General features: G+C 37.7%; 1 protein-coding gene and 2 long non-coding RNA genes across 10 annotated transcripts in view; 1 reads left to right on the top strand and 2 right to left on the bottom strand.

The window, feature by feature from the left end:
- The window catches only part of LOC137084662 (calcium-activated chloride channel regulator 1-like), a 39887-nt gene that overhangs the window by 8638 nt on the left and 16112 nt on the right, over window positions 1-15137 (bottom strand). Inside the window, exons 1-6 of one of the 8 annotated variants that reach the window (XM_067451020.1) lie at window positions 6840-7011; window positions 4853-4984; window positions 4056-4303; window positions 3074-3260; window positions 271-408; window positions 24-174 (exon numbers count right to left, since the gene is read on the bottom strand). In XM_067451020.1, coding sequence (XP_067307121.1) covers window positions 24-174; window positions 271-408; window positions 3074-3223 — 439 coding nt within the window. In that variant the 5' untranslated portion in view covers window positions 3224-3260; window positions 4056-4303; window positions 4853-4984; window positions 6840-7011. Of the gene's footprint in view, window positions 1-23; window positions 175-270; window positions 409-3073; window positions 3261-4055; window positions 4304-4852; window positions 4985-6392; window positions 6619-6839; window positions 7012-15137 lie in introns of those variants that run through there. The other 7 variants (XM_067451019.1, XM_067451022.1, XM_067451021.1 and 4 more) reach the window with 7 other exon arrangements.
- On the top strand, window positions 4674-10060 carry LOC137084665 (uncharacterized). The gene is made up of 3 exons (XR_010906778.1): window positions 4674-4844; window positions 4924-5011; window positions 9992-10060. It is a non-coding gene; the product is annotated as an uncharacterized lncRNA (long non-coding RNA).
- Window positions 11959-14110, bottom strand: LOC137085261 (uncharacterized). Its single transcript, XR_010906945.1, has 2 exons — window positions 13661-14110; window positions 11959-13624 (listed from the first exon to the last, which is right to left on the bottom strand). It is a non-coding gene; the product is annotated as an uncharacterized lncRNA (long non-coding RNA).

The following is a 15137-nucleotide window of genomic DNA, read 5'->3' as shown; positions in this document are numbered from 1 at the left end:
GTAGGATAACAGATGACATTCACCTCTTGACCCATAAAGATTAATGAGTGAGTCGTCTCGGAGGAAGTTTGGGGTGAAATGAATGTACTGACCCTCAGCTCCACATTCACCATAATGATGAGTGTAGGGTTCATCACCGTGTTTTGGATTTTCATTATCAATTATTATTTTTGCCTGCATTTCATTTAGAAATTGTGTCAGCAGTATGTTATTGAAACAACTGAACATTAATATTTAACACATATGATGAAATGGCATAATTCTCTGTACCTTTTCAAAGGACTCTGTTCTTGCTCTGGTAAATTCCTTACTATTCCAGTGGGGTGGAACTAGAATCGTAGCTTCTTTGAAATAGACCTTTTTATCCAATGCTTGATGAAGATGAACCGACCCTTCAGTGACCATATCCTGTCAGAAAGAAAAATGAGGAAAAACTCAATTTGTATAGTTTTTATTAAAATAATTATACTTTAATTTGTTCATTCCCAAATACTGCTATTGAAACTTGATTATATTTCTTTCTTTGATTTTATTAAAGGACAACTCCGGTGAGAAACGAACCTAGGGGTAATTAACAGATGGTTACAGAGTAGATCGTTCTCTGGGATGCGTTTTCTTGAAAGTCGAATGAAAAGAGTTTTATCTCTAAAAACAGATTAGCTTATAACACTAGTCTATGGGGCACAGGGTAGACACAGGGTGGTAAAATTAAATCGCTAGTTAATACCACTAACAAGGCTCAAAATAGCCTCACGGTAACACGGTAGCATAATGAGGGTCCCTACATGCAAACCGAAGCATTGAGAACTTTGTAAGAGTACAAACAGTTTAATAAGAAGATACGTTGTAAACATAGTGCCTTACGCGTTCACGGACAGGCACCATCTCGAAAAACAGTCTCGATGAATCGATCTACGAGCGCTGTTCTAAGTGAGCTGGTCGATAGGAATTAAGTTTGTGAAATGTAATAACATGGACATTTATTTATTTATTTATTTATTTTCTCTGTTGTGTTCAGTGTTTTCTTCCGGAAACAACGGACCATATGAGATTCCAAGTCACAGTTCATCACTTAGCAGAGCTCTCGTCGCTCGATGAGTCGAGACTGTTTTCCAAGATGGCGCCTGTCCGTGAACGCGTAATGCACTATGTCTATAAACTGTCTTCTTATTAAACTGTTTGTACTCTTACAAAGTTCTCAATGCTTCGGTTTGCATGTTGGGACCCTCATTATGCTACTGTGTTAGTGTGAGGCTATTTTTAGCCTTGTTAGTGGTATTAACTAGCGATTTAATTTCACTACTCTGTGCCCCACAGACTAGTGTTATAAGCTAATCTGTTTTTAGAGATAAAACTCTTTACATTAGAGTTCCATGAAAACGCATCCCAGAGAACGATCTACTCTGTAACCATCTGTTAATTACCCCTAGGTTCATTTCTCACCGGAGTTGTCCTTTAAACATGCCCTAGAATGAAAAATTGAATTAACCTTGGCATAGTGAAATAATAAGAGTTCAGTACATGGACATCACATACTGAGTCTCAAACACCATTGCCTCCTACTTCATATGTAAATCTAATGCATGAAAAACACCACAGAAAAATAAGTGATTCTCAGCATAACGCGAACCGTGACGCAAGCGTTTGGGATAATTTATATGTACGCCCCCAAAATTTGCATCTGTCCAAACATGTTCATTGTCAGGCGAAACTGACGGAGCCGAATCATCGGGACTGCAGGTAAATAAGACACTCGAGGATAGCAAAAACTGCAGATCATGGATCATAAGCTGTGCAGGGGACGTGAGGACTTTTCATATGTCAAAGTCATGGTTGATGTTTATAATCAGATACCACAACAATTTAATTCAAAATTGTTTGTTTGTTCGGCCTATTTCAAGCAAGCTCCGCTCAGCTTCTTAAACTGAAGGATGGGGTTACTGTATTCCTGGCAAGCAGTAAGTAGTAATTTATCCACTTATTGACTAGCTGTTTAAAAAATTTCTGATTAAATTGAAAGTTTCTTAGAGATGTGCTCGCACAGTAACAATAGGAAACTTCACGTACCATACAAAACTAAATAGTGTGTCTAATGACAAAGGTTAATATTATTTTGTATTACAAAATACAACCGTAGATCCGTTACTTACAGATCGTTCACTCAATCCTTTTAGCAAATGTCACCTTTTCCACCATATAAGTTAAAATGACAGTCATCTGCTAAGCCTATTCATTTTGTAAAAATATAATATATTTATATTTTTGAGAACTGAAGTAGGCCTATGATGTTTTCGCATGTATTTCAGAGTACATCACAGTCACTGCGTGGCCTACATTGTGACTAACGTTATATAAACATGCAATATCGTTGACAAAAAAAGACAAGTCTAAAATGTAGACTGAATGACACTTTAAGCAGAACATCTCAAATGGAGATTGATGAAATGCAGCTTACTTGTTTATTGGTGTTTTCAGATCATCCAGTTGCGAGGGAGATGGTTGCCAGATTGGACATGTTTAAGTAAAACACTGTATAGTAAACGTGTTCTTTTCCCAGAAAAGCTCTGTTTGAGGGATTTAAATGACTGAAATCTGGCAACCGCAAGCACGCAAGCTCTTTCTCGCGGATCGGAAAACACCAATAAACAAGTAAGCTGCATTTTATCAGTCTCAATTTGAGATTTTCTGCTTAAAGTGTCACTCAGTCGGTCTGTGTTCTGTCAGGACTCACGAGCCATTTCATGAACAGCTGAACTACTGTGCTGTGAGCGGCTGAAATAAGCCAATCAGAGCAGAGCTTAACATTAATATTCATGACCCTTCCAAATAAGGCAAAAACAGAGCATTACATCCTATGGACAATTTATAGGGTTGTAAATGGACCTGTAAACTGTATCTGGACAATTTTTGCCCTTACATAAGCCACATACCCTCTATGTAGATATCAGAGAACAATTTAACATATTGTTTCAAATCATTCTAGGGCACCTTTAAAACTGCAACAAAATATTATCTTTGACAAAAGCCACTAAAACTATTAATGCATATTTTGCTTAATAAAGTATATATTCACCTTTATTTTATCAATCAGCGTGTTATCATGTGGTACTTTTGAACTGATAGCAATGATAATGTCAACATAACCATTTCCATCTAGTTTGATTCCAGTGGAGGTGGACGACAGCAACATCCATAATAAGACAAAACCCTTCTTTGAGTCCATAGCTGTAGAGTTTAGACGAACAGCAACTCCAGAAACCCTGTTTTGAACCATATCAAGTCAAATATTAAATTGAAGGACAAGAAATTACTGAATGTTTAAAAAAAAAAACTATGTTTAAACATTTGTTCAGAGATAAAGTGGGTGTAGACCATGATATGTTGGAAGAATGTAATCAATCACAATGACATGCACTAAGACTATTGTACTTTTAAGAGTATATTTTTTGGAAGTTACATTTACTTTACCTCGTAAGTTTCTAATGAAAATACTGTGCTTTTAATTTGTTACGTTGGGCGACATTGCACTCGTTAGTTTATTATGTGGGCTATATCTGGATTTTGCACACACAAGTGGTAGTATTAGTTTAAATGTAGAAATACACCTTTGTGCATACATTAATAATCAGCACCAGGCGTGTTCACTGGTAGTTGTTAGTGTGTGGGTTGTGAAATGCTTGAAAACACAAATTGAAAGTCTCAAATCCAAATGAATCAAATGAGATCAAAGCAGAAAACACGTCAATAAATGCACGTGTTACATGATCCACAAATGCACATCTTCTTTGTGGTATGCACAAATTATACACAAATGAAAAATAAAACATTTCTATTCACAAAAATGTCTCTATTTGTACAAACTGCAGCACATTCATGCAATTCTGTGTTCAAAGTTGAAAGGCATTTGTGGATAGTAAAAAGTTTATGGATAATTGTGCACGCATGTATTAATCATTTTGAGATTAAAATCATCCCATAGACTACTTTCACTTTTACTTTCAGTAAATATTTCTACAAGTACTTACTTGAGTACAGTTTTTGCATATTCTACCCACCTCTGACCAATAGGCAGTACAACCTTAGTGGTGAATCTGGTGAACAAACGGACCACAGAGGTCAAGAGTAGACAGAAAAATCTCTGTTCCGTTCTGCAGCGGTCTCAGCACACGAAGCTCACAGACACCAGCATGTGTCTGTCTCACCCAACAGATGACAAGCCACACGAACAGCTCCCCGATCCGCTGCACAGGTGCGACGGGTTTGAGATAAGATTTATCTTGATTGGTGGTATAAAATGTCAGCCCTATCAACAGCAAAATGTGTAAACAAATGTTTTAACAGTTCGCACAATGCATATTTACATATTACAATACATATTTACTTAGCTATTGTATTGTGGAGTGACACTTTCATGAACTTTTCTACACTACTGATTATAAAATGGTAAATATTACAATAGGGACCATCATTATGCTACCGTGTTAGTGTGAGGCTATTTTGAGCCTTGTTAGTGGTATTAACTAGCGATTTAATATTATTTACTCTGTGACCCATGGACAAGCGTTAGAGGCTAATCTGTTTTTAGAGATAAAACTCTTTATATTTGATTTTCATGAAAACGCATCCCCGAGAACGATCTACTCGGTAACCATGTGTTAATTACCCCTAGGTTAATTTTTCACCCGAGTTGTCCTTTAACTGCCTGTAATGCTGTGAAATCTGCACATGAACTCTAGGACTTGCTTGGCTCGTGGCAGCATTGTGTCAGCCTGTGAACGCGCTCTAAAGGAAGGCCAGAGCGTAGTGGTGGACAACACTAACCCTGACGCTGAGTCTAGAAAAAGGTGCCTACCTCAGTTTCCAAAGCAGATGCTTGTTTTATCTTTTCAACTGAAATGGCACCGTCAATGATTTTCTCCACAGATATGTAGATGTCAGTCAAAGCGCTGGAGTCCCCTGCAGGTGTTTCAACTTCACAGCCAGTCTGGAACAAGCAAAGCATAACAACAGGGTACGGTCTTTACTGTATGTATATTTTTGTATACAATATTGGTTGTAAATTATTTATGATTATTATTTTATTTTAAATTGTGAAAATTCACTTCTCTGATGTGTTTACTGGCATGGCTGGACCTACCATTGAGCTTGACTGGGCTGCAGCCCAAATGGACCCCAGCCAGTAGGAGGCACCTTTGTTACTGTTACGTCCCTCATTAATTAGATGTTAAAATGTCTAGCATAATATCAGACATAACCCAATAGAGATGTGTGCGTGACAGATAGTGGAAAATGAACGAGTGACACTCAATCTCATTTGAAAAGTATTTAATGTGAATATTATTGTAAAGTAATTTAGTGAAAAGTAATAATATAGAAAGTAAATTGGCAAAGTACACGAGCAGTCAGGATCAAACAGACATCAAAAATGGGGAGAGAGAAGGAGCAAACGAATGGTGCTTAAATCAAAGAACCAAACATAACAAAACTTCTCTAACTAAAGATTCAAAACAACTAAACTAACTAACAAAAAAACGATGTAGAAAAAAACATCTTTGACGTCCGCAAACCATAACTAAACTTCCAAACTAAACCAAAATCAAAACATACATAACAGCACCACTCCTGAGCCTGGTGTACATGATTTGAGCTACGTGTGTGTGAATGTAGGTCGCGACCTGCTTACTGGCTCACACCTCTCAGGCGCGCTGGAAGCCTTTGTCGGTGGCGACCAGACAGGTGTTGTAGAACCCCCCTTTACCGTCAAAGAGCACAGACGGACCCACCGCCCCAGATTATTGTTGTTTAAAATGATTTACTTGTTAAAACGCGATCATACCATGGGTGTCAACTGTGGGTGGTCTCAGAATTTGTTTTTGCTGGAGTAATTGCGCTATTGATTGCGCCAGACAAAATTACGGAAATCACTGAGTTATTTGCCCTGCCTTTTTCCGAACTCGCTCTACTCCCTTTTCACATCACAGATCAGAAAGGCATTTATTTTCAATAAAATTTGAGAAAATATTAGAAAAGTGGAAAAAAAGAGTCACCTAATACGTTTTTCTCGGTTAGGGGTAGGTAAACAGACGTGTTGAATTAGTGACGATAAAAGTGAGTGGGTCCAATATATCATTGGTCTTTAAAAGTGGGTGAGTCTTGTCCTCACGACACACAATGGTTCCGACGCCCATGGATCATACACAGACACACGTTAATCATCACTCATAAAGCATTCTTTTTATTTGTGTTCATAGGCTACATACAATATTCAGCATCTGCCAGGGCTTTTAGTCCATCATGTGCGCATATTTGGAGAAATAATGATTCATAATCACGTTTGTAAAATATCATGCGTCCCGACCTCAGCAGACTGGTGAGAGTAGGCTAACTTATACCGTCCAGCTCACAAACCTCGCGGATGTCTGAACAGAGTTTGTTTCGGTGTGGTCAGCGTCGTTGTTGTTTACATACTTTATTTGAGAAGATTTCCAAATTTTACTTTTCCGTGTAGTAACGTTACTCAAAAAAAGTCTACAAATACGTTTCTACTGCTTATTGCTAACCATGACCAAACGAGAGCGAGCTAACTTAGGTGACATGATGTGATGAAAGCACTTCCTGATGAATTATTAAAATAATTATTAATTAGTTATATATCCACGGCCCATTATTTTAATCCCATTAAAACACAGTATGTTATGTCAGTCTATTTTAATTTATTTTATTTCATTTCATGTTTTAAATACAATATAATTTTAGTCCACAGCCCCCCACCAGGGGGGGTGATGCTATAACGAGGGGGGCTGCAGCCCCCGCAGCACCCCCCTTCCCGCGCTACTGACCTCTCTCTTACCCCTTTCACTGTGGGAAGTGAACAGATGACAGGACACTCAGAAATTAGGGATGGCTGACGCGAACCTGACGTTTCAACCTCAACGCTGTGTCGAGATCCCAAAGCCCCGATGTTTCGAAACGCACCATGTCATGTGACTGTCGCTAAACGAAGCACCGAAGTGTTTCATCAGGTGCGCCTGTCGAAACTGCTTTGATTAAAAGGGGCGGGAACAAACCACAGTCTCACATCGGAATGAACCTCATTCCCACAGTTTACAAGTGAAGTTAATCCATCTTCACCTCATGGGTTTTGTAAGAGAAGATACATTTTGTGATATAATTGAGATTTATAGTCCACTTTGGTTAGTTATATTTAGACTTGGCTCCATTTGGAAACACCACATAAAGTGAGATGTGTGTATTGTGTTGGCCCAGAATGCATGATCCATTAACTTAATTTTCAGTAATTTTCTCTCATTTGTATAGGCCTAGGTGACCACCCGTCCCGCGTAGCGCGTGCGCGCACAGCGTTTGAAGCCAAATTTATGCGTCCCGCAAATTGAGACCGTGTCACGCATGCATGCTTGCTCAAAAAGTTGGTCGCTCTATATCCTCGTGCCTCAGGTAGCCAAACCAGCATTACTTGACAGTTCAGCACACTACTGTTGCCACACACACAGCTGAACTGCTGTTGTCATTCTGATGTCTGAGGCACCGCAATCATCAACTAAAAAGGGAAGGAGTGGGTACAAGAAAGACTGGGAAAATGAATATTTGTGACTGAAAGGTGTTGACCGAGAGACCTTTTTTTGACCTTTGCAAAACGTCTCTCTCAATCGGACATGGATCAAATACGATGTCAAACGACACAGACTCAAACTGCAAAAAATGCTTTTCTTAGTATTTTCGTATTACGCTTGTTTCTAGCCAAAATATAAATAAAAAATATCAAACAAAAGTAATTGTCTTGTTTTGGGAACAAATACCTCTATTTAAAGAGTTTTTGCTTAAAATAAGATAATAATCCAATGGGGTAAGAAAAATAATCTTAATTCAAGCAGAAAACAAGATTATTTTTCTCACCATTGGCATATTATTTTGCCTAATTTTGAGTGATTTTTTCCCCCAAAACAAGACAATATTTTTTACATGTCTAGTAAATGTTTCTTAATTTAAGAATTGTTAGATATTTAGACTTAAAACAAAACAAAAATACTAAGTAAGAAATTATTATTATTTTATTTTATTTTATTTTTATTATTTTTTTGCAGTGCAGACTTTATACTAACATGGAAGTTCACCATCCTTCCCCTCCTTTTCATTCCGTGAACCTCTAGAGTTCACTTTACTTTTAGTTTAACTTTAACTTAACTATTTATTTATTTTTCTGTTCCTGTGGTGTTGAGCAACTACAAATTATGCTAATAATATAATTTGATATTATAATTTATTTAAAGTGAATAAATTGTAATGAAAAATAAGTAAAGTAAAATAGCTAAAGTAAATCGTAAGTGGAAGTGCATCTGTCAATTCATTGAATGTTCAAAATATTGTGTCAAAAATACACATTGGTTGGCCTAATGAGCATACATCAGCAATTAGCCTACACATGTTTAGGGGAATATGGCATTATTAATATACCATGTAAGGTGCTATGTGCTAGAAATGGGTAAACCACTATCTGCCCGTCTGCTCGTGGGGTGGCAGTGTCGCACATTGTCCCTCAGAAACATCCCTTTGTCCCCCCTTGAGCTTATTAGCAGGTGGTCACCCCTATTTGTATGTACTTACTAAAACATATTTGTGCATGCCAGCAACAAGTGTCCCACCTTGTGAGATATTTTTTTCAAAGGCTGGAGAAATTATAAGTTGACTAAGTCCTTCACCAGCAGAGCAATTCAAATTTTTGAATACAAATGTGATGTAACAAATGACACATTGTGGCTTTATTTCTTTTAATAATCTTAATTTTTAATGACAGAGAAACAAAAACAAAAGACTAAAGTTATTTACAATGATGATGCTACTGGTTACAAAACCAAGTAGTTGTCAGACAGATGATGATAACGTGTTTTTTACATACATCACTGTCAAGGTTATTTCAGATCAATACACGCTGGTGTCCACTAGATGGCATCATGGAGACGGGTGTTGGGTGTTGTTTCGAAGCTTCGGCACAACTGTTTCAGTGCTTCCAGAAGCCTCGGCCTGCCCATCACTATCAGAAACTCTCATAAAGTAACCAGGTTTGATTAGATCTTAATAAGTGATCATATATCATGCCTCATCATTGCTTTACAGAGAAGGATAACTTCTATTATTTTTCCACTAAATTATGCGATCTGAAGAGTTTTGAGCGCTCTTTTTCAGCTATAATCACACTATTCTGGTAGTGGCAATAGGGAGGAAATGTCCGCAAAATAATAAAAAGGCAACACAGTGTTTAGTTTATCAAAGTATTAACGTATCTGAACAAATTAGACTTGTGAATAATTGAATTAGGCTACTAATTTGTTTTTCATAGTTAAAAAGTAGACTTGTTTCATTTATTTAATATTTCTACATTAAAATGTTAAATTTAAAACATTAATCTCTTAACTTACTTTATGCAATTATAATTTGATGTGTACCTCCATGTCTAAACAGTACATGTAAATCCAAAAATGGACTGTATTGATACTGACTTACTTTTACTGGTAATAATAGCCATGCGATTGAATTCATTGATTCAATTAAAGAGATATGACAATAAATGTAAAAATACTGTTCATGGCTTTATCGCTCCGTGTTATTTCAGAGTTTTGAGCTCCTCTCAAGTTAGAGAGCACTTAATATTACCTTTAAACTTTGGCTAGGCATGTTGAATATTAATTGTTCTAGGAAGCACAAAACATGTTTAAATTTGTGTTTATTTTGTGCCATTCCGTAATGATGTTGTAGTTGTTTTGTAGCGTAGGTAGGGCTCAAACATGAACTCCTCAGCCCCCTCAGTCCTGCCCTGACCATAGAGAAGAAAAGACTATCACAACTTCTGTTTCATGGTAACTTTAAAAATACAATTCTGTATAATCAAAATGGTTCCATTTTACCAAATTATCAATTGAAGCACAGAAATGCAAAGTCAGTCACTGAGTGATGTTATCTTGTTTTCTTGCTGTAGTTTCGTGAGATGGTTCCTTCTGCCACCAAGCACGTTCATGTCAATGATATGGTGTTTCACAGCTACAAGTGAGTGAACGGAGCAAACCGAGCTTATTCCACTCTACCAGATCATCATTATCTTTATTGGTTAACTCATACAAGCCCTTTGGTTTCTTTTTCTTGTTCTCTGAATAAAATTGTGGCACCCAGTTTGTCTGAAGGCTTTTCTGACTGCCTAGTTTGCCTAGTGCCTAGTTTCAGTGACAAAAGATCAGAGTTCCTCTTCAGGCAGTTCTCTGAGGGCTGAGTCTGAAGTTTGAGAATAATGAAGAACAAAAAAGGCGACTGAACTCAGCAGAAGACTTCTAGAAGCTCATTAAAATATCTGACAATGCTAATTTAAATATTGTGTTAAATGTTTTTTTTCTTTTCAATACTAGTGTTTCGCTGTCTTTAATTTGGTACTTTTTAAATGTGGTGTTTGGTAAACGTATTCATAGCTGCTAAAATCGACCATCATACAAGACAATACAAATAAAACTCTTTTATAAATTGAGGAAACCATTGCTTGTTTCAGTCTGATTAAATACAATGAATGTGCTTCAGTATTTTTCAGGGTATTTTTCATTAGTAGTAGTATTAATATTTTTCATTTAATTTGGGTGTGATTTAAGTTTTTCTTTAGCCTAGAAATGTAGATGCACCCTAGGGGCAGCAAATCTAATCTGCGCACCAGTGTCATCTAGCAACTCTCAATAAACACAGAAGCTGGCGAACAGCAGTCTTTCGAATTAGCTTTGACCGCGACTCTGGAAGACTTGAAGTTAAGCTTTTCTCTGAGAAAAGAACAAAGAACGGCACTGAAGTCATTCTTAAAAAGGGAAGATGTGTTCAGAGTTTGGCCGACCGGATACGGCGAATGTTTAATCTATCAACGAGCTCCGTTTCACCTTCGTTGCTCTGGTTGGTTTTAGCGCTATCCTATCGCGTGCAGAGGGAGTCTAAAAGACAACCGTTTATCCCGCCCCTCGGATTGAGTCCTGTCTATGGTGAGTTTCCAGACCAAACATCTTGATGTGGGTCTGGCTTGTCAGGCTAGTTTTTCTTGGCAGTAAAACAAGATTTTATTTAGATCTTGAGATCATTTTCTAAATTTTCAAAAGCTCATATTCTAAATGTTGTGTTTGTGTGCTGTAAATCTCCCAGCATATATATATATATATATATATATATATATATATATATATATATATATATATATATATATATATATATATATACCCAGCTGGCATTTTAACATTGAGCCACTGTTGAATCAACGTCAGGTGCCAGTGTTGGATAACCGTTGAATTTTGTTTAGATTTTGCAAATCTAAACAACGTTGAAATGGCAACGTCTTTCCGACGTCATGTTTCTCAACATAGGTGAATTTGCCAACATTGAAACAATATTGATTTTAGTTTAGATTTTGCAAATCTAATCAACGTTCAAATGGCAACGTCATTCCGACGTCATGTTTCTCAACATAGGTGAATTTGCCAACATTGATTTAAGTTTAGATTTTGCAAATCTAATCAACGTTCAAATGGCAACGTCTTTCCAATGTCACGTTTCACAACATAGGTGAATTTGCCAACATTGAAACAATATTGATTTTAGTTTAGATTTTGCAAATCTAATCAACGTTCAAATGGCAACGTCATTCCGACGTCATGTTTCTCAACATAGGTGAATTTGCCAACATTGATTTAAGTTTAGATTTTGCAAATCCAATCAACGTTGAAATTTCAACGTCACTATAAAGTCCTGCTTTTCAACATAGTTTTTGTTAAACTGTTTTCACTGAAGTATTGATGTGTTCAACAGTAACACCAAACACCTTGAAATGGATACATAAACACTAAGTTTGCAAAAACACACAGTCAGCTTGGAAGAAGCCAATTGGTCAAAGGAAGAGCAGGAAGAAGATTAATAAAGACATTTCACTGACGTAGGAAACATGCTTTATTACATAGCTGCAATTGTGCCAACCTTTCACATCAATTGTACACATGTCAAACTTTTACTTTACCCAAAAATTCTGTCATTAAAGGGTTAGTTCACCCAAAAGTGAAACTGAGGTCATTAATGACTCACCCCAATGTCATTCCACACCCGTAAGACCTCCATTCCTCTTCAGAACACAGTTTAAGATATTTTATATTTTAGTCCCAGAGCATTGTGGCGATCCGAATCATTGATTCATGGCTGTTTGAATCTTTATTTGAGGTTTGAAAACAAACGCAGAAGAGAAGCCAATGCTGAATAAAATCGTAGTTTTTGTTATTTTTGGACCCAAATGTATTTTGGATGCTTCAAGAGACTCTAATTAACCCACTGATGTCACATATGGACTACTTTGATGATGTTTTTATTACCTTTCTAGACATGGACAGTATAGTGTGCATACTGCATTATGCTCTGGGACTAAAATATAAAATATCTTAAACTGTGTGTGAAGATGAACGGAGGTCTTACGGGTGTGGAACAACATTAGGGGGAGGAGTTAATGACATCAATTTCATTTTTGGGTGAACTAACCCTTTAAATGACTCGCCTTGTCGCTCCACACCCGTAAGACCTTCGTTCATCTTCGGAACACAGTTTAAGGTATTTTATATTTAGTCCAAGAGCTTTCTGTCCCTTCATTGAAAATGTATGTACGGTATACTGTCACTTTTTATGTTGTTGTTATTTTTGGACCAAAATGTATTTTCATTGCTTTCATTGCAAAAATTCTATCCAACCCACTGATGTCACATATGGACTACTTTGATGATGTTATTATCTTTCTGGTCCTTCTGGACATGGACAGTATACCGTACATACATTTTCAATGGAGGGACAGAAAGCTCGGAGTAAATATAAAATATCTTAAACTGTGTTCTGAAGATGGAGGTCTTACGGGTGTGGAACGACATTAGGGTGAGGAGTAAATGACAGAATTTTCATTTTTGGGTGAACTAGCTTTTTTTAACCTTTAAAAAAAAACGGCCCAAACATTGGGCAACATTAAACACAGCTGGTTAAGTCTTCCTTTCTTGTTACTTCTTTCTGCTACCGCCACCAGTCCTCTCAGGTGCATATTTCAAGTCTTTGGCCATGTATTCGTCTACTTTCATTGGCTTTAAGCTCAAGACCACATCTGATGAGAAAAACAAAAAAAACAGATCAGTATTAGCAAACACTACTCTCTCAAATTAAAATATTTAGCAAATATCAACTTTTGTGGCATTGCCAATGATCAAAGTATATCAATTAGTATTGATCAACATGCAAAGTCATCGATAATCATGTGCTTGAGCGAGCAACAAAAGGCAGTTGGTAGTAACCCTTGCTGCAGGTAGAGAAGTTAGTCTAGAGCCCAGAATGGAGTATTTTATTATATAAAAGTTTGGACACATTACTATGTGTAATGTTTTTGAAAGAAGTTTCTTCTGCTCATCAAGCCTGCATTTATTTGATCAAAAATACAGAAAAAAAATGTAATATGGTGATCTTTATAATTATTAATTTATAATTGCCTCATGACTGATGAAAAATTTGCTTTGTGTGCAGTAGAATTTTGATGCATCACAATGGATCGTAGAATCGAATCGAATCGAATCGTTACCTGGTGAATCGTAATCGAATCGAATCGAATCGTTACCTGGTGAATCGTAATCGAATCGAATCGTGAAGGCAGTGCCAATGCACACCCATAATAATAAGCACGTGTAGTTCAGTAGCACCGCCCACTGACTCATCGGATCACGCTAGCCAGCAGCAATAAACATCCCGAAGAATAAAGCAAGATATTGCGCTATTCCTGGTTGTGCAAGAACGCAGTCGCTGCATAAGCTTCTTTCGGATCCTAATATTAGGAATGTGTGGTTGAACTTTAGCTTTGAGGAACTTGACAAGTCCTAGCTGACTTGGGGAAGATAATGGTGTTCAATTAATTTCACTGCAGGATCGTTTGTAAACAAATCTCACAATGCTATTTCTTCTATATTGGATCCAAACAGGAGGAATGGTGCAACACACTTCGTGAGTAAAACGTGTTTTTTATATAATAGTATTGCATTGTTATAGATCGTTTTGCTTATGTGTAATGTTACGTGTCTAACAGAACCTTTATCACGCTGGAGTCATAGACATGTATGGGCCCGCAAGGCCCAACGTCCCGGGGCTGTGTATTTTTCAGACAGGCTACCAAAACATAAGTCTGTCAGCAGGCCGATGAATCTCTTTATATTCCCTTCTTGATCTGTTGTTCACTCTCTCTTGACTTGTCATTTGAAGGGTGCACACGTGTATGTGTGTGCGCGCAGTTCACGCTTATATCGAACAATCGTGCGGGCGATGTAATACAAAAATAATAGTCCGATCAATTGCGGGTGGATGAGAAATAAATCAGTTTGTTTGATAAAGATGCACTTGAATCATTCCGGTTGCTGCTTTCAAAACAACCCTCCCTCATGTGAACTGAACTGACAGAGGCATAGATATGACAGGAGCTGAAGCTTATTAAATATGCAAATCTTATCCAATCCTAGCCGTGGCTATTTACTTCCAAGTCTCCAGTATGTCTGTAACGGATTCACAGAGGCAGGATTCAAAAGCAAGTAATTCAGTTTATTTGACGGATAGTGTCACAGAAGTCAAAACTCAGAACAGTGAAGAAGTCCGGATAAGACAGAGCAGTGAGAGAGGCTCTGTTGGCGACACGGGCAGGCTGTGAGCAGCTGTGACTCGGGAGGTCGGTACAGGTAATCCGGGAAGGGATCCAGCGTTTCACGGAAGGGGGAAACGACAACCAACACGGAGACACAAGGGGAAACATCCAACAACGCTCTGACAAAGACAAGAGAGAAACAGAGAGACTAAATAGGGTGAAGGTGATGAGTTGCAGCTGGTGCAGGTGATCAGCCACAGGTGCGTGATGAGCCAATCCCAGGCTCCGCCCTCACCTACATTCAACACGCACCCAAGAGTGAGACAGGGAATCCATGAACCGTGACAGTACCCCTCCCCCTAGGAGCGTCCCCTGACGCTCCCAGCCGACCTTACCTGTTGATTGTAATCATCAATAAGGGAGTGATCCAGAATGTCCCTAGCAGGAACCCAACTTCTCTCCTCCGGAC

The sequence above is a fragment of the Pseudorasbora parva genome, chromosome 8 (assembly GCF_024679245.1).
Source record: "Pseudorasbora parva isolate DD20220531a chromosome 8, ASM2467924v1, whole genome shotgun sequence".
NCBI classification, from domain to species: Eukaryota; Metazoa; Chordata; class Actinopteri; order Cypriniformes; family Gobionidae; genus Pseudorasbora; species Pseudorasbora parva.
The sequence above is the reverse complement of the archived record's forward strand: the minus strand, read 5'-3'. Positions and strand labels throughout refer to the sequence as shown.